This window comes from Spea bombifrons, chromosome 2, assembly GCF_027358695.1.
Source record: "Spea bombifrons isolate aSpeBom1 chromosome 2, aSpeBom1.2.pri, whole genome shotgun sequence".
Taxonomy (NCBI): domain Eukaryota; kingdom Metazoa; phylum Chordata; class Amphibia; order Anura; family Pelobatidae; genus Spea; species Spea bombifrons.
The window spans coordinates 107181919-107204203 of NC_071088.1; the positions used below are offsets into that span (position 1 = coordinate 107181919).

The 22285-nt window shown below is 40.2% G+C and overlaps 1 protein-coding gene across 1 annotated transcript; it reads left to right on the top strand.

The window, feature by feature from the left end:
* Positions 1–841: 841 nt before the first annotated feature.
* Positions 842–21385, top strand: CNMD (chondromodulin). The gene is made up of 7 exons (XM_053455449.1): positions 842–997; positions 2068–2208; positions 6288–6428; positions 11390–11503; positions 18012–18165; positions 19106–19302; positions 20722–21385. Exons 1-7 carry the CDS (start codon positions 926–928, stop codon positions 20935–20937), a joined length of 1035 nt encoding a protein of 344 aa, XP_053311424.1. The 5' UTR covers positions 842–925; the 3' UTR covers positions 20938–21385.
* The last annotated feature ends 900 nt before the right edge of the window (positions 21386–22285 follow it).

The window sequence follows — 22285 nt, forward strand, 5'->3', positions numbered from 1 at the left end:
TGGAATAATGGCACAAACGTTCCGCAGCCAGAGTTGGAGAATACAAAAGGTAACCTCTTAAACTGTTGGTTCACTTTCCTCTAGATTGTAAGCTCTTTGAGCAGGGCCCTCCTCACCTGTTGTTTCTGTAGGTCAAATTGTTATGTTATATACTACTTGATACATCCTGTCTACCCATTGTACAGCGCTACGGAATTTGATGGCGCTATATAAAATCAATGGCAGTAAAACCAATTGGCAGATAAATGCATCCATTGAAATCAAAGGGAAGACTTTATACAGATGCACTGGGGTCTAACCAGACTCCCGCATGCAGTGTTCAGCAGAGCCACGCATAGCGTGCAGGAGATGCATTCGCACGAATGCATCTGCTGCAGGGCATTAAGCCATTGGGTGGAGAAAAGAACAAATGCATTTGAGGGGATTCTGTAGAGTACACCCATGTATTTGCATAATTACCTATCATATGCATTAAAACATGAATGAAGGAATGAGACATTTCATCTAGATATTATACAAAATATTTTCTTTTCAGGTTTGAAGACCCTTTACATAAACAGAACTCCATCCAGACCCTGGGATGTCAGGACAGGGGGGGGGGTGAATGAATGGGGTAGCTGTTTGGCGCAGTGTACACGTCATCACAAGAATTTGGGAGAAAGTATTTCCAGTAAGGTAAATGAACAATGGGGCATCTCTATGTCCAAACCAGGCAGTGCATTCCTGAGGTAAAGGCATAAAAAGAGTCACTGTTCAGGAAGGAGGCCATGGAGGGCCAGCTTCACAACATGGGAGGAGACCCTCCGGCCCTGCTGGTGGTAGGTGGGCAGGTGTTTGATGGACGGGCCGGGTCACGTGCCTCTCACTGCGCCGACCACACTGCCGAGCTTGGCCAGGGGGCTCAGACCGGGACCAGCTGCACACAATGGCAGATAGTTCGGAGAAAGTTCCTATTGCCCTAGCGGGTCCCGAGGACGTGGAGCAGAGCCTGCCGCCGGTGAGTAAAGCCCTTCACCTTACAACCTCCTCTCGGGACACCCCGTTAGCTTCTGCAATCCACATGCATCCAGGGATGGAGGGGTTAATCGCATTGTAGCTGCACAGAAGCAATACGTTCGCTCCTTAAAGCATAGCACGTAGGCAAGGGATAGCTCCTCACTTCGGATAATCTGCCATCTGAGGGTGATGGGAGTTGGATATCAGCTACTGGTGATGACAGGTCTAGATAGCTGTCTGAGGGTGATGAGAGTGGTAGACCACGGCAGCGGGGGGTAACGTCCTTCCAGATTGTGATTTCTCAACTGTACAAAAAGTCTGCCTTTGAATGAAATGCCCCAGCGATCATGAATTCACATACACTCCGAATACGGGGTCTGGGAGGGGTATCTGGGAAAGGACTTGGGGTATCCAGGTAAAGGGATCGAGGCTGCTTGTTCTGGATGTGTTTGGGTTCTTTTTCCAAACTTTTCTATACACTGGTTAGTGCAGCACCCATTATTATTCATTACACTGCACATCACATGTGACATCATCACATGGTAATAGGATTAGTGATGTCAAAGTAAAATAAAGTACATGGATTTGTGAAATATGTCTGGGGGAGAGCAGGATAACGCAGGCTGATGAGAGGCGACAGCTAATGCAGTAAGCACAAGCCGAATGCTCAGAAGCACTGGACCAAAACACCAAGTCTCCTTTATGCTGCCGTGTAGAGCAGGGAGATACACGATGAAGAGCGTGCAGCGACTGTCATTACAAGTCGCTTTATTGACACTAACATGACAGAGCCCACTCAGAGGTTACTCAATGAGATTATGTGATACTGAGAGCACAATGCAGACCCATCCTTTCAGAATGTAGGGAATCTTGACGTGTCGGAATAGTGATCCTAATAGAGGTAAATTGTCAAAGTATTGTGAACAGTAGAAGCACTGGTGCATCCCTAATTGTTACAGCGCTAGTGATATCTGTCGTACGCTCCTGAACTCACACAGTTTGCTTACTTGTTAGGATTGTGTTTCGGCAGTTTGACTAATGTGTCGGATGTCCTGTGCCCTCTGATTTCAGGCATACACAGCACTGGCAGTGAAACCCTCCAGCAGCGGGCGCCTGCTCCGAATCGGTGCCGTTGTACTCATCTCTGGGGCACTGCTTCTCCTCTTTGGCGCTATTGGAGCTTTTTACTTTTGGAAAGTAAACGACAAACATGTAAGTGCTTATACACACATACACACATATCCATATATATATATATATATATATATATATATATATATAATATATATATATACATACACACATAGACACACACTTACACATATCTATATATGCACACATGCATCTGTTCTAAAGAGCTTGCAGTCTCTTCTTTTCTGGAACGATCCTAAAGAGCAATCTATTGAAAAGGAATCTTAAGTCATTCTTGTTGTGGATCTCACAGAAATGAATGAGATAACTACCCTTGAACCTTCAGGTCTGCCCATTTATCGTATAATGCAGTGCAGTAATAATGTTACATTATATTATAAGCTAAAACAAGGCCAAAGACTGATTAAGGTCTGAGTCTTTACAGAGGGGGAAATGGGCAGACTAGATGGTTCTTATCTGCTGTCAAATTCTGTGTTTCTATTATGATTTTAGATGATTTTTGTTATCGTTAAATTGTTTTTTTTTAGAAACAATATTATTGTATCAGGACAATCCCTCTCGATGCTCATGCATTATTTGTGTTTCCTATTCCTTGTTCTCCATGTACATACCGTTCTATGATTGGAATTGTATTTTCTGCTTCACCCCGCCATATGTGATTGTACATTCACCGATCATATCAATAAATCTAGCTGCTTAATATACCTTGGCTTGTTATACCCTGCTGGTGTGATTTGGGCAGGCAGATTTGTCTTTGATACCTTTCATTGGGACCACAGAGGTCTCTTTCTCAGATGGAATCCTCAAGTGGTCTAATAGAGCTCAAAGCAGGATCCTACAGGTGGTGGTGGGAGTGAGGACAATTCATGAACCAAGGCATCAGTGGCTGAATCATCATACACGCTTATTTATACGGGAAAAGTAGCACCTTACTGTTGTGATGTCACTGGTAATGGGATTAGTGAATAATTGGCATAAACAGTCATTTAATATTATGAACCCAAATAAAAAAATAATGACAAAAGTTTGTCTCTAAGAAGGCTAGCAACAGAAAATGAAAACCCCATGGGTAGCAATGACAACCTATGGTTTTGGAATAAGATCTTTGAAAAACAAGGTAATATAAAGGGAAACGAAGTAGGAATCGCGTAGCTTGTCTGTTTCAGCCGAGTCCAACTGGCAGCAACATTAAAACATGCATTATTAAAATGGACCATTACTGTGGTAGCGGAACACTTGTAACTTGCCACAATAATTGGATTTAGAAGAATAATTAGCCATGAGACAAGCTGCCGTTTCTTCGAGGATCTGGTATATAAATGATGTTCCTTGCACGGGGCACTAAATGGCCGTGTTGTTTGGTATGATGTGTGAAAGCTCTTGATGCGCCTCCAGGGTGCGTGCACGTCCCTGCTCTGTATATTATGGTCTTGTAGGCTGAGCCGGGGTCAGTGGTAACTGCTTCCAGACAAAAGCCCCTTTATGTCGGACTCAATCAGCTCTTGTATATCAGCCAGCCGCTTCCCCCAGCGCTACCTTCAACACAAGCAAGCAGGCAAAGCACTCCACAGCATTTGCTAACTAACCAAATCATTCTAACACGGCCAGACATAGAAAACAAAATAACAGATTTCTTTTTAGGGTAAAGTAAGGCTTATCTATGTTTCTATTTAAAAAGTCACACTATTGGTTTATTATTATTATTATTTTCCTTTATTTCCAAGTGCCAACGTATTCCGCAGCACGGTACAATTTAGAGATGGGAGGGTTAAAAAAATACATACAATTGACATGTACATACACAACAGTAATTGAGGATCCGGCCCCTGAGCTTGCCATCTAGCCTTATGGCATCTAAAGAATGGTAGCTTTACGAGGGTCCCGCTCATCAGCTTATGTAGCTAAATTCCATTTTAAATGCCTTTTTTGGTGTAGTGGTGCACAAATCTATATCAAATTTTATGTTTAGATTTTTTTAACACTAAAAATGACCAAAAATCTTGATGTGCTACATTGTTTTTTTAAAATATTTTAGACTTTAAAAAAAAAAACTTATGTTGAGTGCTGTGGAAATGGTTTTACATTTATCCAACTGATTATTATGGATATATTTACACCATAATTGGGTGGGTCACTGTGAAATGTATCATTGTACAAATGAGATACAGCAAGCGTGCCATACTTTCTTATTTGACTGTTATCTCCAGTATCTTAAGTGTTAAACGGTGAAGTCCACTTATAATATGGAGGGTGTTAACTGCAGAAATGTTTAAGCCTTAAATCCAGACAGAAATTTTATTCCAAACCAGGTAGTTTTATTTCATGATGCATTAAAATTGCATGAAATTGATGTTTTATACTGCGGAAATAGCACAAGCTGTGGTTTATCACTACCGATAGATTATCTATGCTCTCATTTCTTGCTTCGTTGGATGTTACCTGGAATCTCAGCTGAATTCTAGACAGTACGTAGTAGAAGGGGTTATTTACGACCGTGCAAACACAAATAAACTGACACGACACATATGGCCTTATGTTTGCTTGTTCCATCTAATACTTCAACACACGTTAGAAGGGGTTAGAGTTCCTGAACAGTCTTCTGCTGTTTTGTATAGGTCACACACTTCAGATGAATATTATATTATATATATATATATTATATTATATTGAGTCTTCCACAATGCTTTTTACACATCCGGTACTCCAGGGGTTAATTACGTTCTCAGCCAGGACATAGCCATACAGAGGTTTAAAAAAACTAATTTTTAAGTTTGAAAAATGGCCTTATCACCAGAGCAACCAATGTAATAAAGCAGTAAGCATCAATATGCCATTGGTTTCTATGGTGACAAGGCCACTTTTCAAGTTTTGCATCAGAATTTCTTTTTCATACATATCCCCAGTCTGAATTAATTTTAATCAGTTTAATTGGGAGAGCAAAAAGAGCTTGTTCCTATGTTATCACTACCCCAGGGTTACTTTTTATATATAAACATAATGCTTTTAATTCTTACACCGAGCATTGCTCAGCCTTCTTCCACACCGGAAAGTGTTTAACTCTTTAGTGCAGTGCTTTGCTCGGATCCCTTGCACACCAAGCACTGTTTAAAGTTAAACAGACCTGAGAAAAAATAAGACCCACATACTAACTATGTCATTAATTTACAATACATCTGGATAGTGACTAAGCACTAAATCCTTAGCATCTGCATGAATGGGACGGACAAATGTGTATGTGTGAATGAATGAATGGCAGGTCTGACTGTGGTCATTAAAATATAACACTTAGGTGTCGTATACTGATATTCTTCGCTCAGTCAGCTCACAGCCTAAGGATGATTTTAACCCTTTGAAAATCAGTACCATTAGACGGAATGGACATTAGCTTGTTATGAGGGGGGGACAACAGCTTTTTACGATATAGATAAATTAAAAGTGCTGGGCAGATAAGTATTTCATATTCACTCGGACATTTATGAAAAGCATCCAGTAGTCGGTTCACCATTTATGCAAATTGAAATACATATATAACCTTTTTCTTTTATTATATGGTACTTCTTCATCTTGGAAAATCTTCTTTCACTATCCAAAGGTTATATTTGCCCTGGAATGATATACAATATAAAATATGTTTTATAAATAGTTGGTAAAGTTATAATACATCCCTGAGTTGGAAGTCTATGGAGGCTGATAAACAGGGCCAGCATATGAATTTAATATATATGCCCCAGACTAGATTTCTAGAAAACTAGACAACGCTCTGAGCTGAATTCCGCTGAAGTCTGTAACTTTCTCTGACTTGGACTGTCCCTGCCCTTATAGCTCTGACATATCGAGACCTCCTTCATATAATTGGATTTAGGTGCCATTACTGCTTAGTGTCAAATCGATACGCATTTGTTATGAAAGGGGACAGCAGTGATGGTGATATCTGAATTCTATCTACATTTACATCAGCTGTATGCTTGAACTTATTTCCAGTCTTGTATTGCACTGAATGTGAGTTCACTGGCACTGTTATCGTATGTAAGTGTACAAAGTCGTAAACACTGTTGGCTAAAGGGAGAAAAATATGTGTGTGTCATTATTCTGATGATTTATGTCTTAATAAATTGTACATCGTATGTATTGCTTTGCAGGTTTATAATGTTCATTACACCATGAGCATCAATGGCAAAGTGCAGGAAGGGTCAATGGAAATTGACTCCGGGAACAACTTAGAAACCTTCAAAACCGGCTCTGGAAATGATGAGGCCGTGGAAGTGCATGATTTCCAGATTGTAAGTATTCTTGTATTACTCATCTTGTGCAAATGAATAGTTCTTCACTATTAAGATAAGAAGGTGGAAATGAAACAGAACCATAGCTCCTTGAGAAATGCCGTTTCCCAGCCAGTGACTGGGCACAATGTAGAATTCATATATGTGTCCTTTGCGTGGTCAGAGCCTTCAGTGCTTCTTCATGTTACGTCCTCGTGTGATATGATCACATACTGCAGCCTGGCCTTCGATCTCATGGTCCAGGCTTCCTTCTAATCAATGTCACGGAGCTTTTCTGTTTTTGTTCTAATGATACTTTTTTCTTTTACCTTTGAAGATGCAGGAACTGAATACTATTGCTTGGCAACATTTAAAAAAAAAAAATAATTGCTATCCCTTTAGAAAGATGGGAGACCATTATTATTATGATATGCCATTATGAATTTGTTTAGTGATTAAAAAGCCTGAAAATGTATAGAATGTTTATGTCTGAATGTTACGGTCTGAATCTTTACATCAGGAAAAATGGACAGACTAGATGGGCCGGGTGGTTCTTATCTGCTGTCAATGTTTCTAAAATCAGTTGTTTGTATAAGTACATGTTTCTTATTACTGTTTATAAACATCACAATTTTGATTATATTGAATGAATAATTATTTCATATATATATTTATATCCAGCCAAAGTAGAAAGGCCAAAGAAGGAGAGCACACCAAAGATTTTTTGAAAGAGATATTATATATACGTTTGGCATATTAGCGGTACAGAATATCTCAAATAGTGGCTACCTACAGGTCAGCAGATAAGGGAAGTTTATTGCAACAAAAATAAATAAAGTTTTATTCAGTGCTAAAGAAAAATGTATTTGTTTTGTCATGGATCTTCCCCTAGTGGATAACAAGGGTTAACGTACCAGGTTAATCTGTAGCTTTGTTGTAATTTTCTGGATTACTTGTGATAAACCCATAAATGTGGTCGCACAAAAGATGGATTTTAATAACTTATTAACATTAAAGTTGTTTAAGAAATTATTTTGGGAAGAATGTTTCTTTGTACACATTTGTTGTTCTATCCCTTTCCTGCTTATCTCTATGTCTACATTAGATTATTATATATTATAATACATTATTATTATAATACATTATTAATCAGGCAGTGTCTGCGCCATCCCCACCATTTTCCATGATTCATGCCCCTCCTGTTAAAAAGTTGGAGCGCAGTTCTCTGGTGGATTAAAATGTTGATGCTTAGAACCAGAGGTGGAAAAAGAAAGAAATATGAATACATCATTTACTAATTCTGTTTCTCCAGGGATAACAGAGTCCTTCCTTACTGCAATAAATGCTAGCCATACATCTGTCTGGATCAATAATATGCCAATGCTGTGCCTCGTTCAGCAAGTTCCTGAACACCTCGGCCAAAGATATATCCTGACAAACTCACCACTCTTCTTATCATATTCTTTACTGATAACTTTAAAAAAAAATGTTTTCTTGGTTAGGAAGACATTTCAGCCAAAACTTTAAAGGTACCCCCAGCCATCAAATGCACTTTCCCACTAACATTTTCCCTCTTGCAAATAGATTCATTTGTATCACCCCAATTCATTGGCCCCTTGCCCTATATATTATAAGTGCTTTTATATACATTCTTTGTTGGCGGGGTGGCATTGGGCTCCGGAGTATCCCTTAAAAAGGCACTTTATGAGCGTACAGCCATCTTTTGGTTTGCCTTTTTCATAAGCTTCAGGATGGAAGAACCAGCGGCAAAGCACGATTGATATAATTTACCCCAAATAGTTCTTGGTAACGTGAGTGTGGCTAGTAATGTTTTATAACTTACACCTGCTTCTGAATTAGTAGCGTGTCATATCTAGTGGAGCAACCCTTTGTTTGCTATAGTGATTGTGTTGTTTTAGCGCGCCCGATGTACTGAAGGTTGGAGCTAAAGTTGCAAAAGTATTTTTATACTATTTGAGTAAGTTGTAACTATTATTTGACCTTTTTTCCTCTCTTGGTTTGTCTGCTAAGATAGTTAATGAGATTTCAGCTTTTTTTTTTTGATTGACTTAAATGTGTCCAGTTCATTAGACTGGGTTCTTATAAGCTAAACAGAGCATATATCAGAGCAGCTAAAATGTTGATTGGAGTAGATCAGCGATACAAAGTTTGCAAAACCTTAAATTTTTTAACATTCTTTGTACAGGAAAATATTTTTTTGTCCAATAATCAAATAGAATAAAATAAGCGCCAAAAGTTAAATAAAAAACTACATTGGAAGATATCCAGTTTGGGGTAACCTGTAATAATTTATTTACATGCTACTCCACGTTCTGCTCTATTGTAATAAATGCCATATTTTCTTAAAGGGACAGACCTTACTTTTTTGCTTCACTATACATAGCCCCTGCAACAGTATAAAAAAGTAATTACTCACGTGGATGCCTAGGCTCTGTAAAGGGACAGTCCCTAACAGCTCCGCTCAAGAATAATGCATAGTAAAGTGCTTTGGGAGTACATTAAGATGCTTTCTCTAAAAATGAAAACATAAAAGCATGTACCTTAGGTAGAAGCTGCAGCTGCTTGCCTCCTCCATCCTCACCACTGATTGTTGTTGGCACAAAAGCGATCCAATTGAAATCAGTGGGAGCGTTTTGCACACATGAAGGTGACTGGCGGTAAGTATATCACGTGCAATGAGATATGTTCAGCTGAACACGTTCCCAGCACCAAATAGCTTAAGGGTGGGCAGGGGAGCAAATGCATATGGAGGGGTCTGAACTCTCGCAAAAGGACAGGGCCTCGAGACACAACTTATTCCGCGTCTCTGGTGTGCCCAGAGCCTCTGGCTTTTTGCGGAACTTCATGGGGATGCCAGGTTCACAGAGAAGAGGACAAAGAAATAAGACACGGGATAAAGCGTGAGAATGAGTTAGTGAGAGAGCATGAGTACGAGCAAGTGAAAGTAACAAACTAACCCCCACCACACCAATAAAAAAACAGAATTTTATTCTGGGCCCAGGGAATCACTTTTATTACTGTTCTCTATCTCTCTCCTGCTAACGATAAAGCTTAGCCTTTGTCATTTCTCTGTATCTGTGCATGTGATTGGCTGTTGAAGAAATCACATGCACAGGAATGCAAGGAATCTGCTATAGACCGACCACTCTGGTCAGTAACAACGGTGACCCAGTGATCACAGCGATAGCGCCAACGTGGGACCATTTTTAACCCATGAAACACCAGGTACATCATTGATCCCCATAGGGACATCTTTTCATGATGTACCTGGTGTGTCATTGGTTTAAACAGATGTTGTTAACGTCAACATGTTGGGAAATGCTTATAATTAGAGAGGCCACTGGCCAGTCCCTGCTTTGCACTATTACAGTGCTTAGAATGTGTTATACCCTGAAAGAACTTTGTAAAGTACAAGCTAACAAACTGATAATTCACTTGTATCAGCCATAAGGGAGGGCCTAGAGCTGATGTGTGATTTATGAGCCCTGGGATTAGACTTCCACTTCAATTACACATCACAAACAAGATGCACTTGGAGCTATATTTGTGAGATGTCAGCTAAAATGGAATTATATTTTTCTGATGACAACCAGAAGCACTCCGCATCCCATTTCTGCTTCTTTTGCTGTTTATCAAGTGTGAATATAAAATCCAGTTTATACTTCTGTTGTTTGGGCTACAGGATATGCCCTTATGGGTATAGCGCAGTAGCACATACATGGCATTAGCTACGAGCAAAGCATCGTAACGTGCTTCATTGTCAATCTATGGCTTGTCCTATTTTTATTCTTCACTAAACCATTATTTTATTGTATAGAGATGAGGACAGATCTAACGAAAGGTTATTTATAAATCTAAAATCCCTTGTTATATGCCGTATATTCTTAGAATACAAAGCTGACTGCATGCGTGAGACAATTTACTAGTGCAGGGGGGATAATTCATTCACCGTATCACCGCTGCAAATGGTAATTCTGTTCATTCCTGGCTTATAGTATGTGTGGGTAGTTCCTGTTAGTTAAATGAAGCTGTATTCTAACGGTGGTTATCTACTATAAAGATCTGTAGGTCTTCTTAACCAAATTTATTAAAAAATATCCCTGGGTTGCATTTTCCATTTTGTTTACATCGAAAGGAAGCTGAAAGTGTGAATAAGTGTGGCTTATTAAATAACAGCAAGTGTAAACCTAATTAGTATTTAGCAGTACATAGAGCGCTAAAAACATAATATACAGCGTGCTTGCAAAACAAAACGATTATTAATTTCTAACCGGTGCTGGGAATGCAATAAAATAGTTATAATATTATTATTTATTGTTTATGTAGCGCCATCATATTCCATAGCGCTGTACAATGGGATAGCAGTGATGTCACATTTCACGCTTTCTCGGTAACTAATTAGCATGCATATAGAAGGAAATTTTGTAGCATATAGATATATGTGTGTAACCATTTCTTTACCTTTAGTAATGCAAATAACCTAAACAGTTAATACATTAAATATGTAAGTGGGAAGACCGATGAGGGCTTTTAAATCTCTGGTTTTACATATTCATTGACATCATCAAGCGTTACAATATGTAAACAATGCAGAGTGATTAATTTGTATTTGTGGCAATAATGTGATTGAGTGAACATGTATGGTTTTGATCTATACATTTGCTTAGTTACTTTAGTTTTTTTTTGTTTTTTTTTTCTGTATGCAAAAGGTCACACTATAAAAGCGACAGTGTCTCCTTAAAGGCATTTAAAGCATGGCAGATTTACCACTACTCACTAGAGCTTACAATCTAAATCTCTTTTCCAATGTTTCTGTTTTTAACTGGATATTTCTTGCGTTAGCAACGTGATGGATTTTAAGATTGAAAATGCAGCTTGCTGAGAACTCCCAGAGCAAAGGACACTGATTGAGAATTGAGAAGGATGCGTGCAGTTTGTAATTAATTGTTCTCATTTTCCAGGGCATTACTGGAATCCGTTTTGCTGGGGGAGAAAAATGCTACATTAAAGCCCAGGCAAAAGCTCACCTTCCGGATGTTGACAGCATGACAAAAGAAAGCCTTTCCTTTGAATTGGTAAGAATTGAACAAAACACTCTAAAATGTCACTCTTTGTCTTGAAGAAGCTTCAATGCAAAAGCATATTTGTCATGTTACTGGCATATTATGAAATAATAAAGAGCTGAGTACTCAAGAGAAGTACCAAAAAAGCCAAACCTCCAGCATATGAATATGAAAATACATATTATCATTTATAGGGCATAGCTGGCATTCTATAGTGGCAGCCGTTATATGGAAAGCTTGTATATCTTCACCGTGACGGCTCATGCATTGCTTGGTGTCTAGCCTGGATATTGCCTCTAAGGCAAGGTGAGGCATCTTCGGTACCCCAGGTGTTATTAGTCTCGACCTACGAAAAACTGATAATGCGGTATTGGTACAGAGGCAGACTTATCAAACTGAGTTTTGCAGTTAAGAGCATTTCACATGCTTTACAGTCTGCCGCTCTACGGATATAGCAAATCTCTATTCCCACCCATGGAAAAGTTTACAACCTCAGGACTGTGAGCTTAGCGTCTCTTCCTGAAGTATCCCCTCGTGTGCTTAACCGAAAGCAGACACGAGAAGGAAATCTCCTTCCTTATAATAGCCTTGTGTAATTTTGCCCTTGGTGCCATTGCACCCTGTGTGTCCAGACTCCTTACAGGACACTAAGCAGCATGAAGTTAAGCCGTACAAGTAGTCGCGGTAGTCGCAGTAGCGCGCTGGATAAAAAGTCGTGTAAAAAGTTTGAGTATTCAGCGGGGAGGCAGTTGCGTAAGCCTGGTTACGAGTGACTCATCTATAGCGAGTGTTAACAGAAAGCAGTGAACGGTGTCTCGGTGGATGGCTGCTGCTGTTCTCAGTGACAGACGATCACTCTCGATAAGTCTAAGCCGCGGATGCCAAACTGCACACCTCATTGGCAGCAAGCACACCAGGGATTATGTCTATCCTCAAGTGATCCAATCAGTTTCTGCAATTTTGATTGAGTTGCCTCGACAAAAATATCCACCATGACTCCTGTCTGTTATGAGAACGTACACCTTTAAACAGAGAGGAGCAAAGTCTCCCGGTGCTGATTAATTGCAAATGGCATGATCATCGGCCAATTATTTGTCAGGCTGAGCATAACTAACAGCTAAGAGGTCCCCCATGCCCAGCTCTACAACTTACATGCGATCTGTCTTGTTTTCCCTCACTGTGTTAACCTCTACCACGTATACTGGGAGGCTGTTTCACTTCTCTACCGCCATCTCATTAAGTAAAACATCCTTACACTACATCTAAACCTCTGGCTCTCTAGTTTTACTTTATGACCTATTGTAATATTTCTCCTCCTATAAAATAAGCCCTCCTCCTGTCTTTTGTTAAACCCCTTTATGTATTTTTCTGTTTAGAAACAAATACTTCCCAAAATAGCCTCCCCAGCAATCTCAGGTAAATGCCATTGTATGTTTCTCAAAGTGACGTTTTAATTTTTAAAGTGATAACCTCCTTCTAACATAACCTCAATGTGTGCTTAATTCGGCACATGATCTTAATTGTCAGTGTTAAAGAAGAATTAAAGTAACTCCCATTAGAAAAGTTCGGCCTACTAGCAGTATGTTTGGGGTCAATTTTATTGGGACCTCACTGGGAGGTTGTCCATTACCCAGAAGAACTACATACTAATGCATCATGTGAATATACAAATAACATTGCACAAGAGAGAAGAAACGCCGTTGTTTTCCATTTTCCAAATAATATACCTTTTATTAAACAGTACTGCCATTGTAACCATTACAGGGAGCGCCTTTCTATCTCAATTCCTGATATTAATGTGCCTCCTAGGTCAAATGAAATTTTAAGCAGCTAACATTGTGTGTTTTTGTGAGTTTGTGCAAGCACGGTTTACCTATTGTACCGGTATTTTGCGTACAAATGTTCAAACACTTCAAACTGAAAAACTTTGGCTTTCATTGGAGTGAAATGTTTTTAGTTACCTTTTTGTACATTTTTGTACTCTCACTCACTCTCTCTCTTTCAATGTCTCTCTACTTTCCTTGCCAACTGCTTCCCCACAGCTCTGTCTTCTTTTTTCTTCCATTTCCCCCTGCATCTTCTTTCTTGTTTCGCTTTAATGTGAACCAGGCCAAAGTGCAAAAGTGCAGAGCACACTTCCTGGCACACTAAGGGTCCAGAATAATGCCGACGGATTTGTGGAGGGGCAGAAATGCTTCTCTTTCTCCATGAATCCATCTTCATTATTCTGGCCTCTCAGAGTACTTCCACAAAAGAGCAGAGCCACAAGAACAGCTCTCCACCATTCCTACAGTTGGGGGAGATCGTTCCTCCCTTTTGCAGAAGTGCTCCGGGAGGAAAGTGACGAACAAAGAAGACAACAGGGAGAAGAGGGAAAAACAAGTAGAGGCAAGAGAAGGTGCATTACTGCAAGAAAGGACACATGAACACAGAAACGGTTGATGGTGGAGGTAGCAAGACTCGCGTACTTCACCTTTTTGTGCTGCACTCTCTACTCATTCACAGCCCTGGCTGGAGGTGCGGTTACTGCGACAGATCTCACGCGGGTTGCACCTTGATGTTTGGCGGGGCGCATTTTGCCCTGAAGTCTGCATATTGGATGCCCAGGTCTAAGGTGTTCCAGCTGTTGTAGATTAAGCTTCTATCCTGCGGAGAATTATAGGAGTTGTATTTGGAGAATCAGGAGGTGTTAATCCTTTTGTTCTGTATCATCATGAATGTTTTGAAGACACTGAATGATAAATTAGAAGTATGTGGCTTGACACATTATATATTGTACAGTTTTGCATGAATAATATTTTCTGGATTGTTATACAATCCATATGGTTTTTTGCATCATCCACTCATATCCCAGACACGTGTCATGGTTATTTTGTCCTCTGTATGGATCAAAACCAATTACCAGGTGATGTTCTCAGCCATAATTATGTCTCAGAGCCATAGTAAGCATTTTTTTCTAGATTGCTTTTCGCAGGTGATACATGCTCAAGGGCGGATATATTCAGAATAATTGAGTTGGAAATATACCACGTTTATTTAGTCTTTGATTCAGTTCTGCATTTTTCAAATGCGCACCATTAATTTATTAGGACGTCCAACCGCTCTCTCTCAATAGGAAGCAACAATAAAATGCTATAAAAATTCAAAATTAAATGATCAAAATTAATTATATTGGGACGCTCTGTGCAGGTACCGATTAATGTCAACTGCAAAAAAATATATATAAAAAAAAAAATTAAATATGATTTCCGCTCCCCCCATTCCACTTCCTATCTGCAGTGTCGGCTAACCCCTCCGAGGGATTTTATCGGAGTAATAAATGTTTTACAGTCAATTTAGATTTCAGAAAATCAACACCAGCTAATTTCAAACAGTATAATAAACCAAAGGGGATATGAATTATGCACTGCTCCAAAAGCTGTACTTGATTATGACTTCATCCATCCGAAGACGACATGCAAATCAGCGCTCTCAATAGATGAATCCCCCCCGGAACGTTGACTTATACGCTGGAAAAGTCACAGCACAGTAAACTCTCAGCTCAAACGTAATATGGCAAAATATAGTGCCGTACAGTGTTTACCAATGTCATTTCTCCAGGAACAGGGTAATTACTGTAGTAATGTCACATTTGTGGTGAATAACGTAGGAGATTGTTACCAGAGTCTAGTACTGTGTCCTGTCCAATAATAATCTGGAAATGACTTTTTCATAGTCATGTTTGCATTTATTATTGCCTCTCTCTGAATAATAAAACAGAAATTCCAATCACACTGTCAGCGCCTATTACTGCTCGTGTTACTGAAATAAACACACTGGCTGGGGTTGCTGCGGAATTTGCTGTGATTTCATCTAGTAATTTGAGGTTAACATAAAAAGCAATATTTGATCATCAACGGGTTTGCATATTCTTAAAGCTGTCACACAAAGATCAAAAAAAATCAGCAGCCAGCAGGCTTTTAGCATGGGTTTTAAAGACAATGACTAATGAAGCCGATGGCTGATTGTGATGGTAGCAGCTGTTTTGGGTGCTGCCCCCTGCATGGCCATTGTCTATACTGCTAATCATTGGGACGTGATGTCCTATCCCAGCTCTCCAGCTGTTAACCTGGGAAGAGTGTGCTACAGAGGCTGTGCTGGTTCGGCACGGTCCTCCATAGTGTAAATGGGCTGCTTGGGGTGACTGCCTCCACACCGGGGAGCCTGATCAGTCAACAGGAGTCATGTTTAACCCCTTAATGACAAAGCCCGTGCATGTACGGGATCAAAATGCATTGTTTTCAATGGGTTTAGGGGACCGCCCATTGTCCTTAAGGGGTTAAAAGCGGAATACTGTACAAAGTCTGTTTATCTAGCGTATATTCTTTATTTGGCCTGGATTGCCTGGAACCTGAATCAAAGGAGCTATCTTGAATCACTAGGCCCATGAGCATGCCATAGGTAGCTCGCTGTCTCTCTCAAATTTTTCAGCTGCCCGCATATCTCCCTAGATGCCTGTAGTCACTTAACAAGTGACCTCTCCAGGGAATCTATCAATTTAAACAACCCTCTGCTTTGTTGGAAGCCCCACAAATCCGATTTTAACACTATCAGTGCCGAGCTGGCTGGCAGCTTCATGCAGGATCCTCATGTGGCAGCCAATTCAACATTGGCAGTGTTAAACAGGCAAAGTTGAAGCCGCTGATTTTTAAGAACATGTATTAAATTAACCTGACCACCTCTCGTCTTACTCTGATTTACAAGATAATATTTTTTTTTTATTCATTACCTTATACGCGTGTATAAGTCGGTGTTTAATAATGTAGTCTGTTGCCCATCTGTATGTTTTGGTTAATACTGTATGTGTGTATAAATGAAGGATAGTGCTTAAGATCACACCCATTATCCCTGAATCACAATTAAATATAAAGTATATTAAAGATTGTCACCCTGGTCCACATGAGGGTTGTGGTTGAATTATGACGCACTGTCCTATCAGTGAGAAGGTTGGCTCAGCTTTATAGGAAGGAGGCTTGTTGCCCAGCCATGGTCTGTGCATACACCTGGGAGAGAATATTTCTCAACTTGGGTGTCCGTCTGTTCTCTTCCTGACTTATTTACATCTTTTCTCATCTTTTCCCATGGTCTGTCTCAATTACCATTCTGCAACGTCCATTTTAGCCCTTTTGTTTAAATTAGTTAACTCCTTGATCATCAGCTTTGTTTCCCTGGCCATTTTTTACTCTTCCAGGCCCCCCTCTCCTTTTTCATGCAGCTCACATCAACTCAGAGCCTGAGATAGGTCACCAGCTGTGTTCCCTCTAAGCTGTGCGCTTGTGCGCGCGCACATAGCTTTTTTAGAGAGCACACACGTCCAAAAATTGTGCGCACAACAGTTTTTCCCAAAAAAAGAAAAAAATAATAATTTTTTTTAAACTTTATGCGGCGCGGATATTGTGCGCACAAAAGTTTTGCTCTGTGAAAATTTTTGCACAAGAGAAATTTTCTGCGCACGCCAACTAAGAAAAATTAGATGGAACATTGGTCACCAGATTGGTGTCTCAATGTTGCAATAGTGTGACACAGCACAGGGCACAGGGCCAGACTGAGGATCAAAATTGGCCCGGTGCTTTGAGGCCAGTGGCTGATAAAATGAAACACACAGCCACGCGCAATGCTCTTCAGGTGGCATGTGATGTGAGCATCAGTAAAGGTAGCGAAAGGCATCAACGGGCACTGGCCCACCAGGCATTTTCTGAGATTACCCAATGACCAGTCTGCGATGGCACAGGTAAGAGTGTCCTGGGGCACGGGTTCAAGTAAAGCAAAAGGGACCTAGCCAGGGTCTGGCTGCTGGTAGTAGCTCTGTTGAAAGCATAAAACAAGCCAAGACATCAGGTTGAGAGCCCTGCTTCCAAGACATTTGCGTGTGAACTGGATATATGGCGACACATTTTTTGGTGCATTTTCTATGGAGAATTCCAGGCCACTGGTGCTGTGAGCCACCCCCTGTCGCTTTCCTCATTAAAGCTCATACATTAAGACTTTGATTGCAAGCCTTGTTCAAGTGACATTATAAATCATTTGCTGACAGCTAGAGATTAGCAGTAAAGGGCATTTTCAACACTATCATGACATAGCCTCTGAATTTCTTCAACAACAATAATGTCACTTATAACAATGCAAATAAGTGTATAAGGGCCAGGGGCACAAGAACTGGAAACATGGATATATTTACTCTAGCCATATAACAGTTACAGGCATGGGATTTTATATTAAATTGCGTCATCCATTAAACTATTCTGCCATTGCTTCCTAGCTGTCCAATACATGATTTTTGCGTATATTTTAACTTGTAAAATCACAATTACATTTGTGATTTTAAGGTTTACTGTATTCAACGTCTTTCTTTTTTGCCCCCCCCCCTTCATATATAATATGGCTTTTTGATAGTATCAAGATTTTAATTAAAAAATGCTTATAAATAAAGCAGTGCTGTGCTTCTGGTTGATGCGTGTTGATGTGTTTTGTATGTTGCCAGGAAGATGAAATCATGCCCGCAAAGTTTGATGAGAATTCCCTTATCTGGGTGGCTGCAGACGAACCGGTCAAGGATGAGAGTTTCCTGAGTGCAAAAATCCTGGAACTTTGCTCCGATCTTCCTATTTTCTGGCTGCGACCCACATACCCAAAAGGTAAATAAAAAGTACAAGGAAAATAAACTATATTCTCAAGTAGGTGTTATGCAGCTTAAGACATGAGAATGGCGTATGAGTGGTAATTTGGTGCAGAAAATACAATATATTTAGCATTTATGGTAATATTTAGGATATTGTGGGTGTCAAAACCTAAGGAGGGAGGACTTGTAGTATTTACCCATTCTTTGTGTTATATTAAGTGATTGTGTTCTAGTTACAAGAGACTGTTTGACTTTTACTGTTGTTTTAGGCATGCTGAGATTTACTTAAACCAGTATTTTAATTTTCCATCCTGAATGCAGTAAGGGTAGCAATCCTGGCTGTTCTGAACACATAGTAAGAGGTCTTGTAGGTTTATTATGTCAGGAATGGGTATAATTTATAGTGGTGCACACATGAAAGAAATACGCAGTGCAACAAAACCTTTATAGTGACACTGGGTGCTTTTGGGGTAGCCAGGGTTCTGCTAATATGTGGCTCACAGAGGGTTAATGTGTGCAGGTGACAGAATTTATCGCATTATTGCGATGAGGTGGCTGCAGGTTAATGCAACTGGGTCTTAGTGCTTCACCAGGGGTTAGAGCCAATGGACGGGCTGTCAGCCAGAGAGTGATTTACCGCGCTGGAACTGATGCCAAAACTACGCATGGCCAAAGTCAGTAGCTTTATTACTTGGTGTGAATTCTAGCAAGGACACACATACATTAGGGCATATTTGGGAATTATAGTAAGAACGGAATTATATGTATTATTTATAATACATTAGAAGTGTTACCCCACCACCACCACCACTGCACAAGATTATTATTTAGGAAATGTGTTTTGATGGCTTCAATGAACAGCCCTAGCAAAGACGCTCACTACACATCGAAGGTGCGTTGGTACACTGCAGCTATTTTAAATATGTCGTCCTTTCATCTCATTTTATCATCTCCAGAAAATCAAAGAGGTAAAAGGGCAGTTGGAAGAAAAGTCAGACAAGCACAAAACAACCTCAACTTGGACCAGTTTGAGGCTGCAGCCGAAGAAAGAAACACAAGACGTCAAGGGAACAGGCGAGCTCAACCAGCAGCCAATCAGACCCAGCCAGCTCCTGAACAGGAAGTGCCATTCAACCCCGAGAACCCATACCATGTAAGCCAGCTCGTTCCGCCGCTACAGAAACTGTTACTTGTTTGTTAAATGTCAGATTCTGCATTAAGAGACAGCCACACACATGAACATTTGGCCATACTTTATCTAGCTATATAATTCTCTCTCTCTCTCTCTCTCTCTATATATATATATAGTTATTCCATATAGATATATATATATATATATATGTAGTTAACATATTCATGTGTATGTAACTGCCCATAAAACAAGTGAGTTTTTATTCAGTTACGGTGGCTGAATAAGCAGTGTCAGCCATTTACTTTTGGGGGAAAATCTCCCCTTTTCACACTTTACATGAAGCCCACGTAGGAGCTAATTTCCATAGCTGTTCTTTTCGTCAGATTGCTAGGCATTTTATGCTTTTTTCAAGTTGTACAGTGTTCTCAAAAACAGTAATTTAAATTGTGAGTTCTGTGATGCGTGCACACCACTTTTTTCCATTGCTTGTCTTAAGAAATACCTTAGTAAGGTAATAGCGCTACGGTGGCGCTCTGCGGATAAAATGTAATGCGACTCACTGCAAAAGGAATTTAGATACATTATTTCATTATTCTTTAGAAGAAAAATCAAACAGCCACTTGGCAAAAAACAATGTGAAACGGAGATATCTTTTTAGGGAATTAATACGGACGAGACGAGCGCAACACATTTTCTGCCTTCCGCTGTACATTTTTCTCAGGCACTGTAAAGGTTAAAGCAGACTCAAAGTTTTCTCGAGCCCACAAAGTGTCATAGTCATCAGTAATCCTTGAGATTGCTGTCACTTCTTCCAAGAAGGTATTGTTCTCATACCACCTACCTTACAATGTACTGACAGGTCCACGGAATAAATGAAGGCAGCAGCAGTACTTAAAGCTATTACACACTCTCTTTTAGCCAGCATGCGCGATTGCCTGTGGATCGGAGAGAGAACAGTAATCATCACCCATCTGCAAGGTCTTCATGCCAGCACTGAAGGGGTTATATATATATATAAAAAAAGCAAACTAGATGGTCCAATTGGTTTTTTTCTATCGTCGATACCTACATATCTAGTTTCAGTAATATAGTCTGCAGGTCTTTTAGAACAGGCAATGCCCAAAGTAATGTTTCATTAAACCTATGGTAAGTAAAGTAGGATTATAGCCAGTAAGCACAAGTTTAATAGCTTCTAACACAAACAGTGTACCACTATTCTGTCAAGACAGCATTATTATGGGGACCCATTCAGCAATCACCCTTCAATCACACTACAGTATGCCCCCTGCTAAACCTTTTGATTACATGAGAATGGCAAAGACTACACAGTTTAATGAATGGACACCATAAGTGTTTTGCTAAATGGTATGAAAGCAATATTGTACGGTTTTTGGAATCAAGTCAATTAAAATCTTCCTTTTTTTTTTCTTGCCATACCAGCTGGAAGGAGAAGGTGGTATGGTATTTGACCCCATGTTGGACCACCAGGGTATCTGCTGTATCGAATGCCGAAGAAGTTACACTCAGTGCCAGAGAATCTGTGAACCTCTGGGTGGCTACTACCCGTGGCCTTATAATTACCATGGCTGTCGCTCTGCATGTAGAGTCATCATGCCCTGCAGCTGGTGGGTCGCTCGCATCCTGGGGGTAGTGTAACATGGCACCCAACTTATGAATAAGATATATATATATATATATATATATATATAAACACCCTGAGAAGCCACCAGTGGCTGAAGATCAAAGAACACTCAAGAAATGAGAAAATATATGATTACCGCATCATCTGTTGTAAATAAAAATACCTAAATTAAAACACAGATTAATAGATTAAGTGAAATGTGTACTGTTTTAAAAGAAACAAAATCTGTTTTGAACGTGCAATATCCTTTAAATATTTCTACTTTTAGTAAATTAGTGATTAATGTAGAAACTTTACTTCACTGTGATATATTAAGAGATCCTTCTCATTCTTAAAGGTGACTTAAGTCTTTGTAGGTTTTCACATTTCTGTAGTTTGGGTTAAATAAATCTGAAATTGAGTTGTTCCCTGTCTTTATTGAAACCAACAACCTTTCAAATAAAAGGGACCAGTTGATACCAACGTTTTGCTTTCCATTAATTTTGCACACATCTCAAACAGACGATATTTACAGTGTGGAGGTTTAATATAATCAGGAGCAGGCCAGTGTAAGAATGTGGTTGTGTTAGAGTGCCTGTATGTTAGTATGTGAATGTGCATATATTAAGTAAGCTCTCAGGGGGCCGGTGGGCACTTGGCTTTCCCCGCCCCCCCTAAGGCCAGAAGGTACCAGGCGTCCCCTTCCACCTTCTGAGGCTAGAAGGTACAAGCCGTACCCCTCCACCTTCTGAGGCTAGAAGGTACCAGCCTTCCCCCTCGACCTTCTGAGGCTGGAAGGTACCAGCCGTCCCGCTCCACCTTCTGAGGCTAGAAGGTACCAGCCGTCCCCCTCGACCTTCTGAGGCTGGAAGGTACCAGCCGTCCCCCTCCACCTTCTGAGGCTAGAAGGTACCAGCCGTCCCCCTCCACCTTCTGAGACTAGAAGGTACCAGCCGTTCCCCTCCACCTTCTGAGGCTAAGCTCTGAGATATAATAGATCACGGCACTCAGCAGTAAGGGCAGAGGCTGCAGAGGTGAGCCCGGATCAGGCCGATGTCCAATATAAATGCATCTCCCAAGATAAATATATGGCTGGCTATCTGCCTACAGAAAGAGCATGCTCACACTGTTTGGTAGGCCTCATATTATACATTTGTATTATTTGAGCCTGACACTAGCTTAGCGCACCGACATTTTTTCTTTTCTCTGTTTACAGAAAGAGAAACACAGAAATTAAAAGAAGCTGTGAGGCAATGGTTTGAGTCGCTAACTCATCACAGCTATTAGGTGAATGAACACCACTGACACAGAAAGAGAGCCGGAGTAAAAACACTGAAAGACAAAGCACGAGGCACAGAAGAAGGAGATATATATATATATATA